This window comes from Triturus cristatus, chromosome 11, assembly GCF_964204655.1.
Source record: "Triturus cristatus chromosome 11, aTriCri1.1, whole genome shotgun sequence".
In the NCBI taxonomy this organism is placed as follows: Eukaryota; Metazoa; Chordata; class Amphibia; order Caudata; family Salamandridae; genus Triturus; species Triturus cristatus.
In genome coordinates, this window is record NC_140594.1 from 919,101,852 (window position 1) to 919,116,915 (window position 15,064).

A 15,064-nucleotide genomic window follows, 5' to 3' on the forward strand; every position below is an offset into this window, starting at 1 on the left:
CCGGTGCGTGAAAGTATCCAGTCGCTGCGTGTGTCGACGCAGAGTCCCGTCCCGTGACGCATCTAGGGTTGCGGCGCCAGAAGTCAACGCCGCGCATCGAGCCGCACCGAAGATCGTCGCATCGTACCTGTGTGTGAAGCTTCCCCCTAAGAAACCTACGCAACGAAAGCCAAAGTCATCGCATCCTCCCCCTACAGATCGGAGCCGGCGCATCCGCCTCTGCTGCGTGAAGCAGGGCTGCTGCAAAGCCTCCCCAGGATCTCAGGAGTATCGCATCGCCTTTGCCATCTTCCTTGTGATAGCTTTTGGGAACCTTATCGCAACTACAGGTACTGTTGGGCACGAGAGTGCCGCATTTTGTGCATTAAGAGTCGCATTGTGCAGGACACTGACTTTTACATCCTGGAGTACTTTCTGCAAACTCTTGAACTATCTTTAAAGTAACCTTTTTAATTGTATGTTGGTTTTTCTGTAGTATTTGGTCTTGCTAGTTTTTAGTAAAGATACCTTATTTTTCTAAAACTGGTGTGGAGTAAATCTGTGGTGTTTTCACTGTGTTACTGTGAGTGTTGGTACAAATACTGTACACATTGCCTTTGATAGCCTAGACTGCTCAGGCCAAGCTACCTAGAGGGTGAGCAGGGGTTATCTTAACAGTGTATCCCCCTTTCCCTGACGAGAAGCAAGGGTCCCTACTTGGACAGTGGTACCTACCCTGCCAACTAGAGACCCCCAGATCTAACACCCATCCATCCATTGCAACAGCCTATTTCTCCCCATTTAGCTTTGTGCTATGTAAATACCAAAACACACATACATATGAGCACATGTACAAAATCGTGGTCTCCCTTCGGTTGTTCCTTCTAACCTTCGTGGACATGACAGCTGGTTGCTTGCTTACACTGGGGCCATTTCTTAGCTGCCCCCTGCATTGCAAAAGCCTAAGAAGGCAGCCCACAAAAATGCACTGCATCCAAATTGAAGGAGTGTTTGTTGGCCCTGGATCTCTGCTGTGCCTTAAAGTGGGAAACACTTGCCTTTTCTAATGAGTAAGCTACATTTGTGCTTCAGGAAGGAGCTCCATTTATCAATCCAGGGTCTGCATGTCAGGAGCAGAGCATCACATGTTACTGTTTCCCATCATTGTAGTACCAGAACCTGGGTCTCTATAAGTCCTGGTATTGAGGCCTCCCCCAGACTAAGAGCATGTTGTATTGTGCAGTGTGGGGAACTGACTCCAAACCAGAACAAGCATTGGAATAGCCAATAGGTCTCCCCTTTGGGACCTTATAAGTGTTTAGCCATGCAACGGTTGATGTTGTTGCACCAAGGATATTGTGATGCATAACTAAATACTTATAAAGTCCCAAAAGCGAGACCTATTAGCTATGCCAATGCTTGTTCTGTAAAGATAAGAGTCTTTATTACTCAAGGACAAATATTGGATTTTTTAATAACGTTTTATTGTCCTGGGCTGATAGTATAACATCAATGGTGACATTTCCTTCAATTTCTGTTCTTTTCACTCCCCAAGGGTTAAGATGAGGGAGATGACTGCTCTACGCCTGAGAAATACGAAAGCGTAGTAAGGCAGTAGGCGTTGTCTATGCCTATTAACCATAGTTCTAAATAGCTCCCAAGATTCTTCCTTTACCATAATCCTTATTACCTTTCAATGCCAATTCTACTTGTAGGCACTTCAATCTGAGGCATTAAATATGGTACAGGACTTAGGCATCTCTATATGCTGTTTCTCCAAGAAATAATCCGTCCTCCGATAGTTCCTAATCAATCTGAAATACATAATACATTACGTGTCCTTGTTATTGACACTAAACCCATTCCTTTAAGACATCATCCATCTCAATATGTAGGGTAGTCCTAGTTACGATTTATAACTAAGCCTTGGCATAGCCAATAGGTCTCGCCTTTGGGACCTTGTAAGTAAAAAAAAACTGAAGTATAAGACTTCAAGTTTACATTTACTTCATATTTAGGATGCAGTAAATGTAAACGTGAAGTCTTTTTTTTTTTACTTATAAGGTCCCAAAGGCGAGACCTATTGGCTATGCCAATGCTTGTTTTAATTTGTTTTGTTAGTAGTCTGTATTTTTTTGCAAGTAGTCTGTATATGTGTGCTTGTTTTCTGCGGTGTGCAACATGGCTTCTGCTGTGCACAGACTGTTACTCAGGCAGAGAGAACGGACAATACTTTGATGCGAGACAAAATCCTTCATGCCTGGTCGATATCAAAGTTTTCTTTCTGGTGAAATATATGGATCCTATAGCATCAGGTTCCATTTGGTACTACTGTATGCTAAAATGCAATATTAGAAAGAGGACACTGCCACAGAATATTCCACACAGGTTGCATTTATTGCTTAACGTGCTGCACAGGTCACCTTTGCTGGCTGCATTGTTTGTATTTGTCCACTAACTAAGTCCATTAGTTTAATCCGTGTTGCTTCGTGCTTCCGCCTGCCCTGAGGTGCTGTCCTGGACAAGATGTGAAAAGGGGTGGGTGTGGTGCTTAATTTGGCAAACTAAGAGTGCTGGTGCCAAAAAGCGCTGCTCAGAAGCCCTTGTTCAGCGCTATTAAATGTCGGCGCGCCAATAACCAAAGCTGCGTATTGTTGAGTCCGCTTCAGGCCTCTTAATCGACTGCCGGGTGCTCCCTGCCCCTTAATCTCACTCTTGCATGTAAGTACATGCGTCATGCGTATCTGGACGTGAGAGATGCCATGTTGTTTATGTCTGGACTAAGAAATACAAACTAGGTGAGCTCTTAACACTCCTGCGACGACAGCAGCAAACCTTACCCTTGAAGCGAGCCTTTTAGCTGTGGGCACAGACAGCGTGGCTCGGAAGCACTGGGCAGTAAGAATTGTGTGTAATGTTGAATCAAAGGCTGTTGTCCTGATGAATTTCTAATATTGCGCGAGTGACACATTATGGTGTCTTGTCTAATCTCTCCAGCGTCATGTTTTACAAAACAAGCATTGGCCGCGCGAACGGCCGTGAGACGTGATCAGTGGTGGGGGGGAGGGGGGAGAAGCGAGAGTTCTGGTGAAATAGCAGCAGGGAAGGGGGCGGAGAGGAGGCTATGAGGGAGAGCGATGTAAAGCCATATGGCTGCTTTGCGCGTGTGCACGCCTCATGCACTGTAGCTCTATGCCAGTGGTAGCACTTTGAAAAGTCCCTTATAAAATGTCTCTCTGAGCCAGCGCATGTGCTGGGCTCAGCGAGACCTAAAAATAGACATCAAGACTTAGTGTCACCGAAGAGCAATGCAGATCTTGCACACAGCACATCTGAACAGAACTGAAGGGCATATTTGTTGTCTGATGTAGGACTCTGAATTCCAAGACTGTGAAGGTGATGAGCCTGAATTGTCCATGACTGGTCCATACCATTCCTAACTTGGAGGGAGTGCCCTTTTCTGAAGAGGAGGGCTATGACAACTTTTACAACTGACCCTATGTTTTAGGACTGTGCTATTATTTTGGTGCAGTAAGCCACCCCTAATTCCAGACCTGTTCGTATCATCCCACTAGCCCTCAGAATTCAAAATATATCAAGGTACGAAGTTGAAGATTGATTTTAATCTTCAAATCAATTCTCTAGTTTTTACTGTGATCTGTTGTGTTCATTGAGTAGCCCAGATTTTTGTGGGGAATCCACAGTGTGACCAGCATCCCATCAGTGGAAAATACCAACCACCACTACTAATTTCTGAGACATGACGATATTGGGTGGTAACCCATGTACACGACCAGTAATTCCCCTACATTTAAAAATGACTGTGGTACTAGTTAGGCAGTAACTTGCATACCTCACTGCTTCAGTCTTACATTTTTGTGAATGTCTTTATTTTAACTACCTTATTTTCTTTCATGTAAATAAAAAATGACTTAGGGCCTCATGTACTAATATTCCCAAAAATAAATTGGAATTTACAAATAATATCAATTCGCAATTTGCATTTTCCTTTTTGGATTGTACTGAAATGTATTTAGTAGAAGAGATTACAATTTGTGGTCCTAATCTTACTAAATGCATTGGTCTTTGACCTACCACAATAATATGCATGAGGAAGTTTGCAAATTGTGACCCACTATGATTGGCTAATCACAGGCATGAAGGCCTGCTGGATTCCGCAGACCTTTTCGGGTCTCACAATTTCGGCGAAAATTGTGAGAAATGCTTTTTATTAAGCATGAATATAAAGGGTCCAATATTGATCCCTATGAGGCTGTGCATGAGAGCTACTATTATTGATTCTTTACTTGCCTCTGCACATCGAAATTCTTAAAGTCCCCAAACCACAACACTGAAGAGTAATTCATCCATAACATTTATTATTCTGGCTGTCCATAACATACAGATTACATATAATACAATCAATTAAATGAACATAAAGTGGAAAATCAGAAGTTTACAGTTTTCCCATATACAGACATGAAAACATAAAAGACACACGTAGTCAAATATCCACACTTATGAAGCTCAAGGTACCCTCTCATTGGGGACTTGGAGACCCCTTCATATTGGCGAATGGTTATCACCACCTTTGACTTGGTGGTAAAATATTAATGTTTAGTGACTGGATTATGTAGCGGTCTAGTTGTGGTCACGTCACGTTGACGTGACGTAGGCGGCCATGTTGGCGCCGGGGTGTGCGCGCGGCATTAGCGCGCTAAGCAGCCACAGGGAGAGAGTGCCGGCCGGCGCTCCTCGGTACGATTCTAGAATAACAATAAATAAACATAGCGGTGTCCATACAACGTGCCTCGAGTGATTATTGAACAACATCACAGTGGCGACGAGGTCGGGACGGAGACCGGACCGACGCGGGTACATAGGAGGAGGCAACACTCCACGTGGCCCCACGAGGCGAAGGAAGACACGCAAGTAGGTCACAAGGAAAAAAACGGAACACCAGACAGGCCTGCCTGGAGCGGTGGAGCCACGGGGGGAACGTCGGACGATCCGAGTCACGGAGCAACCGAGGAGCGTGGCAGTGCCACAGCACAGCACACGAGCTGCATATAAGCCACAGGGACGAAGCAAGCCGCTAACGGCCAAGAGCACACGCGCCACCTTCACACATTCCACGCACTGGGAGCGCTGCGCTGGCTACCAAGGAGGAGGAAGTGGGGTCTAGTAATAAGAGCCCCCAGAGAATCGAGCATACAGGGAACAACGACAACACCCCAGGCAGCCCCCGAGCAAAGCCACCGACGGAACGAGCGCCAAGGAAGTGAAGATGAGTACCCCGGCAGGGTACGCGATTGCACCCGTGCAATTCCTAACGAAACCCGGAGACCCACTGATGAAATGGGAGGACTGGAAGGAATATATAGACAACTTCATAGGGGTCCTGGAGGACGAAAATGAAGAGAAGTTCACTCCTCAGAGAAAGAAACGCATCTTGCTACTAAATCTGGGCCCAGAAGGACTGAGAATATACAAGAGTCTGGTACCAACGAAGAGAGAGGACACGGACGACGATGTGTATGCGCAGGCGGTGGAAGACCTAGATGAGCGATACCGCCCACCATCTGTGTTTCAGTGGATAGATATAACTTTCAGCAAAGGAAACAAAAGGTGGGGGAATCCATCGAAGAGTATGTAGCAGCGCTGAGGAAGCTAGCAGCCCCGTGTAAGTACGCACTGTGGGAAGATGAATTCATAAAAGACCAGGTGATCATGCACACCACTAGTGCAAACGTGCAAGACAAGCTGTGGGCGAGCGGGGACACCACACTCAAGGAAGTAATGGTCATAGTGAAGAGGGCAGAACTCTCGAGGAGGTGCGCCGAGGCCACCAAAAAGGAGGCGGTCACTCCAACCATGGTGAACAGGATACAGGAGGAAGATCACCGCAAGGACCAGAAAAACAAACTACCCACGGCCAAAGGGATTAGCAGATGGCAAGGGAAACAAGCGGACAGCGTGAACAAGAGAACGTGCTACAGGTGTGGAAGTTGGTCCCACGAAGCCCACGACAGACGCTGCCCGGCGTTCCGAGCCAAATGCCTTCACTGCGGCATCATGGGGCACTACGAGAAGGTGTGTCGGAAGAAACAACAGAAAGGAGTGGTGAAATACGTTGACCACAGCACAGAAGACCTGGAGGAAGCCCCAGAGGAAGAAGTGGTCACCGTCTTATGTATATACGATCAAGTATTGAGCGTAGACGACAAGAGATCAACCAAACCAGTCCTAGAGATGTCCATGGGCGGCATCACCATTTCAGTAGTGGCAGACACCGGATCCCCATTTACCATTATACAGAGAGCGGTGTGGGAAGGACAGTTCCAAACCAAGTTAGGCCCTGAGCTGGAGAAACTAGACATACGACCAGTTACCTACAATGGGGATCGCATTCCCATGCTAGGCTTCCGACGTCTACTGTTCGAGTTCAGAGGCCGATCCGCGTGGTGCAAACTGTATGTGGCCGAGAAAGGACCCTCCGTCCTAGGATGGTTAGACCAGGGTGACCTAGGCATAAAACTCGACCCAGGAGGGAAGGAACAAATCCTGCTCACAGAACAGGAGGAATGGCCGGACATGAACAGATGGAAGAAGAACTACCCAAAAGTGTTTGGGGGCACTGTAGGGAAAATGGAGAAATTTCAGCATAAAATAGTGCTTAAGGATGGAGCCACACCAGTGGCACACAAAGTGAGGAATGTGCCCATTGCAGTAAGGGAAGCCGTCCAGACAGAACTCCAAGACCTGGAGAAGAAGGGCATTATAGAACCCATTACCTGCGCCGAATGGCTGGCGCCCTTGGTGGTCGTGATGAAACCCAACGGGAAGGTCAGGCTCTGCGTGGACCTGAGAGAACTCAATAAAAACATAGTGGTGGAGAAGTTTCCCCTTCCCAAGATAGAGGAGATGTTAGCAAAAACCAGAGGAGTTCAGTGGTACTCCACCATTGACCTTACATCCGCTTACCACCAGGTAGCCCTACACCCGGACAGCAAAAGCCTGACATCGTTCATCACCCCGTTTGGGTGTTACAGATTCTGTCGCATGCCGTTCGGGCTAGCCTCAGCGGCAGCCGTCTTTCAGAAGATGATGCACCAATTGTTCAGAGACTGCGAGGATGTACAGTACTTCCAGGACGATATTTTAGTGATGGGGAGAGATAGAAGAGATCATGACCGAAAACTAGACAAAGTACTACAGACACTGGAAGCCAAAGGTCTCACGGCAGAGTGGTCGAAATGTCGGTTGGGACTGCAATCGGTAACCTATTTAGGCCATGAAATTGGGCGACAGGGGATCACACCCAAGACGGAGAACGTGAAAGCGATCGCTGAAGCACCACCCCCCAAGAACAAGGAGGAGGTCAGATCGTTCCTGGGGATGGCGGAGTACTATAGTAAATTCGTGGTACACTTCGCATCCAAAACCTACAACATGAGGAGGCTGACCAGGGAGAGCACGGTGTTCCAGTGGACACCAGAAGCCCAAGCGGAATTTGAAGTCATCAAAAAGGGAATCCTGGAGGCCATACCGCTCAAGGGGTACGACCCACAAGGCGCCACCATACTCATCACTGACGCCAGTGACAAGGGATTAGGCGCTGTACTCATGCAAGACCGAGGAAGAGGGGACACGGAGACAATCAGCTTCGCCTCCAGAGCATTGACGGAAACAGAAGGCAAGTACAGTGTCATCGAGAAGGAGATGTTAGCGGTAGTGTGGGCCATGACGAGGTTCCGGCAGTTCTTATGGGGTACCCGGTTTCGGCTCAAGACTGACCACAAACCGTTAGTGAAAGTATTAACATCGGGCGGGCACGCCAGCGCCACACCCCGGATATCGAAGATGTCCTTAAAACTGTTGGAATTCAGATATGATGTGGAGTACATCCCTAGAAACAAGAACCGAGTGGCGGACTACTTGAGTCGAGCGGCGGCCATGGAGCCGGGAGAAGAGGACCCAGCGGACAGAGGAGAGATGGTAGCCCTCGTAGAGGACCAAGAGAAGATAATCAGCATACAAGAGTGGACTGAAGCCTATGATGAAGATTCTGACCTGGTGGAAGCAAAAGCGCACATCACACAAGGGTGGCCTGACAAGAAAAAGGTGAAACCCAACCTCAAACCATTTTATGAAGTGAAGGAAGAACTGACCGTAGGAGACAAGGGCATATTCATCTACCGGGGAGACAGAGTAATCCCCCCCCCGAAGCTCATCAACAAGCTGCTGGACTTATTACACGAAGGCCACCTTGGCATAGGAAAACTCAAGGCCAGATCGAAACAGAACTACTGGTGGCCAGGTATGGACGTAAGAGCAGAGAGACATGTCAGAGAGTGTCCCCAATGTCAAGGGGCCGACAAAACATTGAGACCACTACGTCCAGCCCTTGGGAAATTCGACACTCCCTCAAACCCGTGGGAAGAGTTGTCAATAGACATTCTAGGACCGGTGCTGGACGACCAGGGCATACAGAAATACGTGTGTCCTCATCGACCGTTATTCCAAATGGCCAGAAATAAAGGTGAGCGAATCCATGGACACGGAGAACATCCTGGAGTTTCTATCGGAAACATTCACCCGAGAAGGAATTCCCAAGTCCATCTTAAGCGACAATGGACCACAGTTCACGTCGGAAAGATGGAAACAATTCATGGGTAGAAATGGCATCTCTGTAAAGCACACGGCCATATACCATCCGGCAGGCAACGGTCTGGTGGAACGATTTAACAGAGTGGTGATGGGGGCTATACAAGCGGCCATCACCTGTAATAAAGACTGGAAGAAAGCGTTGGAGAACATGGTATGGGCCTACAGAATAACGCCCACAAGCACGGGGTACAGCCCGTTTCAAATATTGAGAGGTCGTGAACCCTTCACGCACGACAACAGAATCTGGAAGGAGAAGGTGGTGACCAGCGAATGGTCCCCGGCGGTAGTAAGAGCAAATCTGGAGAGAGCACAAGCCACCTACACCAACAACTACAACAAGAGGAGGAATGTGAAGGACACCCATTTAGAGAGAGGAGAATGGGTGAGAGTAAAGCTGGCGACCCTACAAAGGAAGGGAGACAGCAAGTACAGCAAGCCGATGCAGGTTAAGGAAGTCTATGATCGAGCGGCCCTGCTCAGTGATGGGAACGTGTGGTCGCAGGACCGCATGGCCCGGTGCAACAAGATATTGAGATGGGAACAGTGGGATCCGGAAGGTGAAGACAGGGAAGACCTGGATGAAGAGAACAAGAGGGGCGGAAGTGAACAAATGGGAGAAGCAGGTGCAGGAGAGGAGCAAGAAGGCGTGTTAAGGGGTGAGACCCCAGTGGTAGAGATGGACAGGCCGAGTGGCAATATGAACAGCGGAGGAGCGATGAGTGGAGGAACAGAAATCGAGGAAACGCAGAGCCAAGGGGCTCGAGGGAACATTGGTAAGGTGACCAGGAGTGGAAGGCAAGTTGTAAGGCCTTCCAGGTTCCGAGACTTTGAACTAACCTGCGAACTGTAAGTGACTTTATTTCGGTTTGGTAAAAGGGGGAGATATGTAGCGGTCTAGTTGTGGTCACGTCACGTTGACGTGACGTAGGCGGCCATGTTGGCGCCGGGGTGTGCGCGCGGCATTAGCGCGCTAAGCAGCCACAGGGAGAGAGTGCCGGCCGGCGCTCCTCGGTACGATTCTAGAATAACAATAAATAAACATAGCGGTGTCCCTACAACGTGCCTCGAGTGATTATTGAACAACATTACAGATTATAGTCTCAAAACATTAATACACAATTTAAGGAATGGGTATTTAGAAAGGACCCCTTTACACACCCTTTGCAAGACCTAATCGGTAAAAATACCAGGCTACGATTGAACTTTGCGACTGCCAGATTGCTTTGTAATTGAGGGCGATACTGTTTAATAAAATTCTGGCGGATATTCAGTTTATTAAGTGTGAGTGCTTGTGTTACTTATCTCTGTTTCCACTTCCCCTACCGCTTCCTGGAGTTAGTTAACATCTGCTGCTAAGCTTTTGCATAAATATTGCCATATGAGAGTTCTGTGTCTTCATTGTTCTATTTAAATTAGGCCTCACACAGTGCTCTAAATGGGACGGTACTCTCCGGTACTGAGTAACGGCTCTTTTTATTTGTAACCTCCTGAGTACCGGCACTTTTTAATTGCCACGGAGCGTACCGGTACTCATGACAGCAAGGCTCAGTGGTACTTGTGCTGCTGAGGATGAGGCTGTCTGAACATCACTCTCAGACAAAGCGCCACCGTAGCCCTGGGCCGAGACGCTGCTGAATCATTCAGGGGCGGCTCATTACATTTTGTTAGTGTGGCAGGGGAGCAAGCTCAGTATCACGCTGTGAGTGACAGCGTCCGATCAGACCCTGCACTGTAAATCCCAGGTGTGAAATTGCGCAGGCACTGAAAGTCCAGACAACTGTCTGAGAGTCCGCAAGAAGAAAGCCGTGGGAGGTAGGAATTGCAAACAGAGTTTTTAATTCTGTTGTGATCCTTTTGTGCCAGTGAATGTCTGCTTTTGTGTGTGAGTACGGAAGCGACAGAGAGAGCATTAGGACATTATGTGATGGTATGTTAAAGAAAATGTGAGGAATGTTTTGTGTGTGCATGTCTGCTTGTTCTTGTGCATGTGTGTGAGTGCATGCTCATGGGCAAGAGAATGTATGAATGCTGTACCTAATAAAACAAATAAGAACTGAAGCTGCAAATATAAAAAATGCAGAAACTAAAGCTTAACACATTGCTTGGCCTTTATTTAATTTTTTATGAGGAGTTAACCACTTTATGCTCATACATTTATCATGTGTTTTGGTGTGTGCTGAAACGGCTGTAACTAACATGTCCCTTTAAATACAATGGGCGGCTTACACAGTTGAAAGGAGCGTAGCAGGAGACAGGTTATTAATTGTCTACATATGCCATGCCCACATGTGCAGAGGTAATTTGCACATGCAGGCAATTTGAGACTATTGATAAGTGTAATTCGAGGGCAAAATGATTACTTGACAGATGGCAGTAGTATCTTTATATAATCATGCCCCACCCTCAGCTCCGCCCCTTGCCTCGCCCCGTAGCTCAATTTGATGAGTACCTGCACTTATGTTTCCCCATTTAAAGCACTGGCCTCACACATGTACAAGACATAGATTCACAGCATTCTGAAATAAAGATTAATATATTCTGACCATGAAGACAATATTTAGTTCATAAACCGTTCCATACATTAAAAACATATGTAAGTAACCCTTTATAAGCTACATATGATGTACGATACCAAATAATGCATTTAGACAGATCCGGGCAGATTTACAAGCCCCTTGTGCCACTTTTGCGTCACTTTTCCCATTTTAAAAATTACTTAAAAGTGGCGCAAGGGCCTTGTAAATAAGCCCCATCATGTTTACAGTAGGTTTTTTGGGTTTAGTTGCATATTTAACATTTTTCAAATATATATAGCAGCAAACGGTGCTTTCGAGAGTATGTCGTCGTATCAGAGGTCTGAAGATACAATTTGCAACTTACCACACGTGTAACTGTTCCAAACATCCAACTTAATAAAGTCATTTTCCATCTCTCCTCGGTGTTTTCTGGAAGAGGTTTATAAAAACAATACGCCACAAAAATAGCAGCGATTGTGAAGAACAGTAATTTCGAGGCCATGATAAATTATCCACTCATTCAGAGCTGCTCGAGGTAAATCTCCTTCTAGCCAGAACACTCACACACGAGGTTTCACCACAATGGCAGCTTTCATCAGACACCTGGTGGAACTTGCACTCAGGTTCCCTCTGTCCAATAACAAGTGAACAGGGGCTTGCCAAACCACAAGCACTCCATGCTGTTAATTAGTAACAGGGGTTGCACAGGGCAGTTTCAAGAACAGGCTTGCTAGCCATTGTCTCCGGCCTTTATCTGTGTGACCTGGCACAGTGCATGGTCATGCAAGACATTCGAGTGAAAGGACAGAGTCCTGTTTTATGATTTAGCATTTTACAAAATAAGAAATCGCAATTCTGAGCAAAATAGATTCCCAACAAATATTCCTTAGAAAATATATCATTCTATGTATAAACAATGTTCTTATTTAACTTGCTTTCTTGCTTCTAAATGTGATGGGGCCAGTAACAGCAGTTACCGCCCTCTCGGGGCTATGTCATCCGTGGAAACATGAGTCAGACACACCTGTTTAGTTTCAGCAGCCGGAATTTCTGGGTGGGACTTTCTGAAGAATTAAGGAATTACCAGGGGAGTCGAATTACTGTAGTTCAATAACTGATCCCTCCACTAATTCCTCATTTCTAAGGGGACATTCAGGGCACACTAGCAAAATGCTCTCTAGAATTCAAGTTCACTCTGCGCTTAAATAGGGTTTAAATACTGGGGAAGCATGCAGCTGGGCCCCTCTGTCTATGGACTGAACCTGTCTGTGTATGATGGTTTAGAGGTTTGGTTTTTAACCCGCTTTTTAACAGGGCACAATGGATACACAGCTTCATACAAACAAATACATTTATGAAAGTGCTTAATTTGTGGAAAAAATAAGGGCAAGGGTCATGAACGATATTGGGGTTGCTGAATACTGGGGCTGTCCGGTCTGGAATCCACACTATTCCTCTTTATTACACCACTGTGCCCTCTTTGTCCCTTTATTTCACTCTTGTAGGTTCTGTTTCATTACTGTATTCTGAATTTGTCACTGTTTTCCCATCTTTCTGCTCCTCCTCCTTTCTCCTTGTCTGCATTTCTGCCTCTTGTTCTGGATTAAAGTCACGATCCCCAAAAATGTGTGTCGATGGGCTCCACCTGCAACCACCAACACAAGTGAAGCACTGATTTGAGTCTTACACTTGGAATCCTGTCAGAAAGAAGAGCTCATGTCTCTTTTCCTATTGCCCCCAGGGCTACTCTCAGTTGCACTGCAGATCAGATGCAATTTTGTGTGAATCACAAATTTGCAAATCATCTTTAAAGCATAGTAGCCTATACAAGATATACAGCATGGGCAGGGTTGCAGGTTGACACATGATTCCCTGCTACAGGATGTCCCAGCTACAGAACATCCTGTAGCACAGACAACCTACAGAACATCATGTACCTACAAAAAATCGTGTAACAAGAAATAGTGACTGAGAGCGGGTCAAGTAGATTTAATATCACAGTGGCCAAAATCACGAACCTTTGCTTACATTCACCAGGGGAAATGTATATACATTAACATAGATATGGAAAACACGTTGCCGGACCAATACTCAAAACCAACTGTGGAACTTCATTCAATAACAAGAGAAAGAATTATCATGTTCATGTATGTTGACAATTTCCAATCCACAAATAGCTTTCAAGCAGCTAATGAACATAATTTATTTTCAATGTTTTAGGAAATAAACCGAATAAAAGGGGTAAATATGAAGAACCTCACTTAACACAAAACACTGTTGAAATAAGACAATCAAGTAATTCACTCCACATGAGTGGGCTATAACTTCAAATGTGTGGGAATCAGAAAATCAGAAGCCCCTTGAAACTCTTACTGTGGGATTGGATACAAAGCATAGACATGGTTGCCATGAATATATTCAGCTATTTGCTTAATGTGATGCACGTTGCTTTAGACTAGGATATTTGAACAAGAGTGTTGGAAAGTTTTCTTTTGGAAGGCAACAGGACTATCTAGGAAAATTGAAACTCCATGCACACTTAAATGCAGGTAAAATGAGACCACCAGATGTAGAGCCATTCGGCCTGATTGGAGGAGGAAAGTAGCAGCATAGCTGCAGCAATAAGGAGGATATCTCATACATTTATTCACTGATATAGAGGGTGAAGGAAGGAGGTGTTACTAATGGTGTTGCTGTTTGTCCTGACCTTGGACATATTCAAATGGAGACAAGGGCCTACCCAGGAGGCTACAAAAAGCTGCAGGGGACAGAGGTCCACCTAAAGTGGAACTCGTAACATGTACAATATTGTTCCCATGTCCAGGGTATGACTTTATGCAAGTAGGTAGTAGCTGATTGATAGTTAATAGGTACTAACATTTCACCTGCATCCTATGTTGGAAAACACACCTGCTAGTCCAGCCTGTAAATTTGTGCCGCCTGTCTTGATTGGAACTTTCTTGCTATGTTTGATAACCAGACGCATGCTGGGATGAGGCCATCAGACTGCTTAGTGTGCAGTTTATGCTATGAAGCATTGAGACCGCTTAAAAGTGTGTTCATAATGAGATGCATTGAGGGTGCATTAAAAGGTGTGTTGCATCAAAGAACTATGCGCCTCATGGCACAGTGTAGTGAGAGCAAATGTGTCTCAATGAGTTGTAATGGAACACATGCACGAGACGCATGCAGTGTAACTGTGAGGGGTGCATAATCTAGTACATCCAGGGAATGAGGGAGTGGATTAAAGCACAATTCTGACTCTTGCTCTTGTGTAGGCAGTCCTGTATCCATTTGAGACAGCATGCTAGTAGAGGTAAACAGGCAGATAGTGAGGTGAGGTAAGTCACATTGCATTGTGATTAGAGTAGAAAGAAATTAGTTGACAGTAGATTGACATGTCTTGTCTGAACAGACTCCTGAGTGATCTGGCTGATGAGACAAACGTGGACACACAAGAAATTCCACCTCTGGAGAACCTAAACATGCTTCTCTTCCCTTTCCCCTTCTCACTAGATTATTACCTGGTGTGCATTTGGCTGAAGATATGGTCTTCAGAGGGTGAAGATGAGACATCAATAAATGTTCTGCACTCATCACATTTGACCAACTTAATTCTCCTCTGTTGTGATTTTCCTACATCTAACCAGTCTATTCAAATGAGATTGCAGCCTATATTGATGTGTGCCTGATCCAGGCTGACAATCTTTGCAGTTGGGCAGAGGTGAGCTTATTGTACTTACCCCCCTTTGACAGAGCCAAGTTGAACCAGTCCAGCTGTGACACTTAAAGATTAACAGTAGAATAGCAATTGCTCTCATATGAACAAAGCATGTTTTCCATGCCCCTTGCCCATTTTGAATGCTGGATTCCACACTGACATGCTAGATGAAGTCCTA

General features: G+C 45.9%; 1 protein-coding gene across 1 annotated transcript in view; it reads right to left on the minus strand.

The window, feature by feature from the left end:
• The window catches only part of LOC146785613 (arylacetamide deacetylase-like), a 105,251-nt gene extending 93,444 nt beyond the window's left edge, over positions 1 to 11,807 (minus strand). Inside the window, exon 1 of the mRNA XM_085634873.1 lies at positions 11,530 to 11,807. Within this exon, the coding sequence (XP_085490999.1) occupies positions 11,530 to 11,667 (138 nt within the window). The 5' untranslated portion in view covers positions 11,668 to 11,807. The remainder of the gene's footprint in view (positions 1 to 11,529) is intronic.
• Positions 11,808 to 15,064: the final 3,257 nt, after the last annotated feature.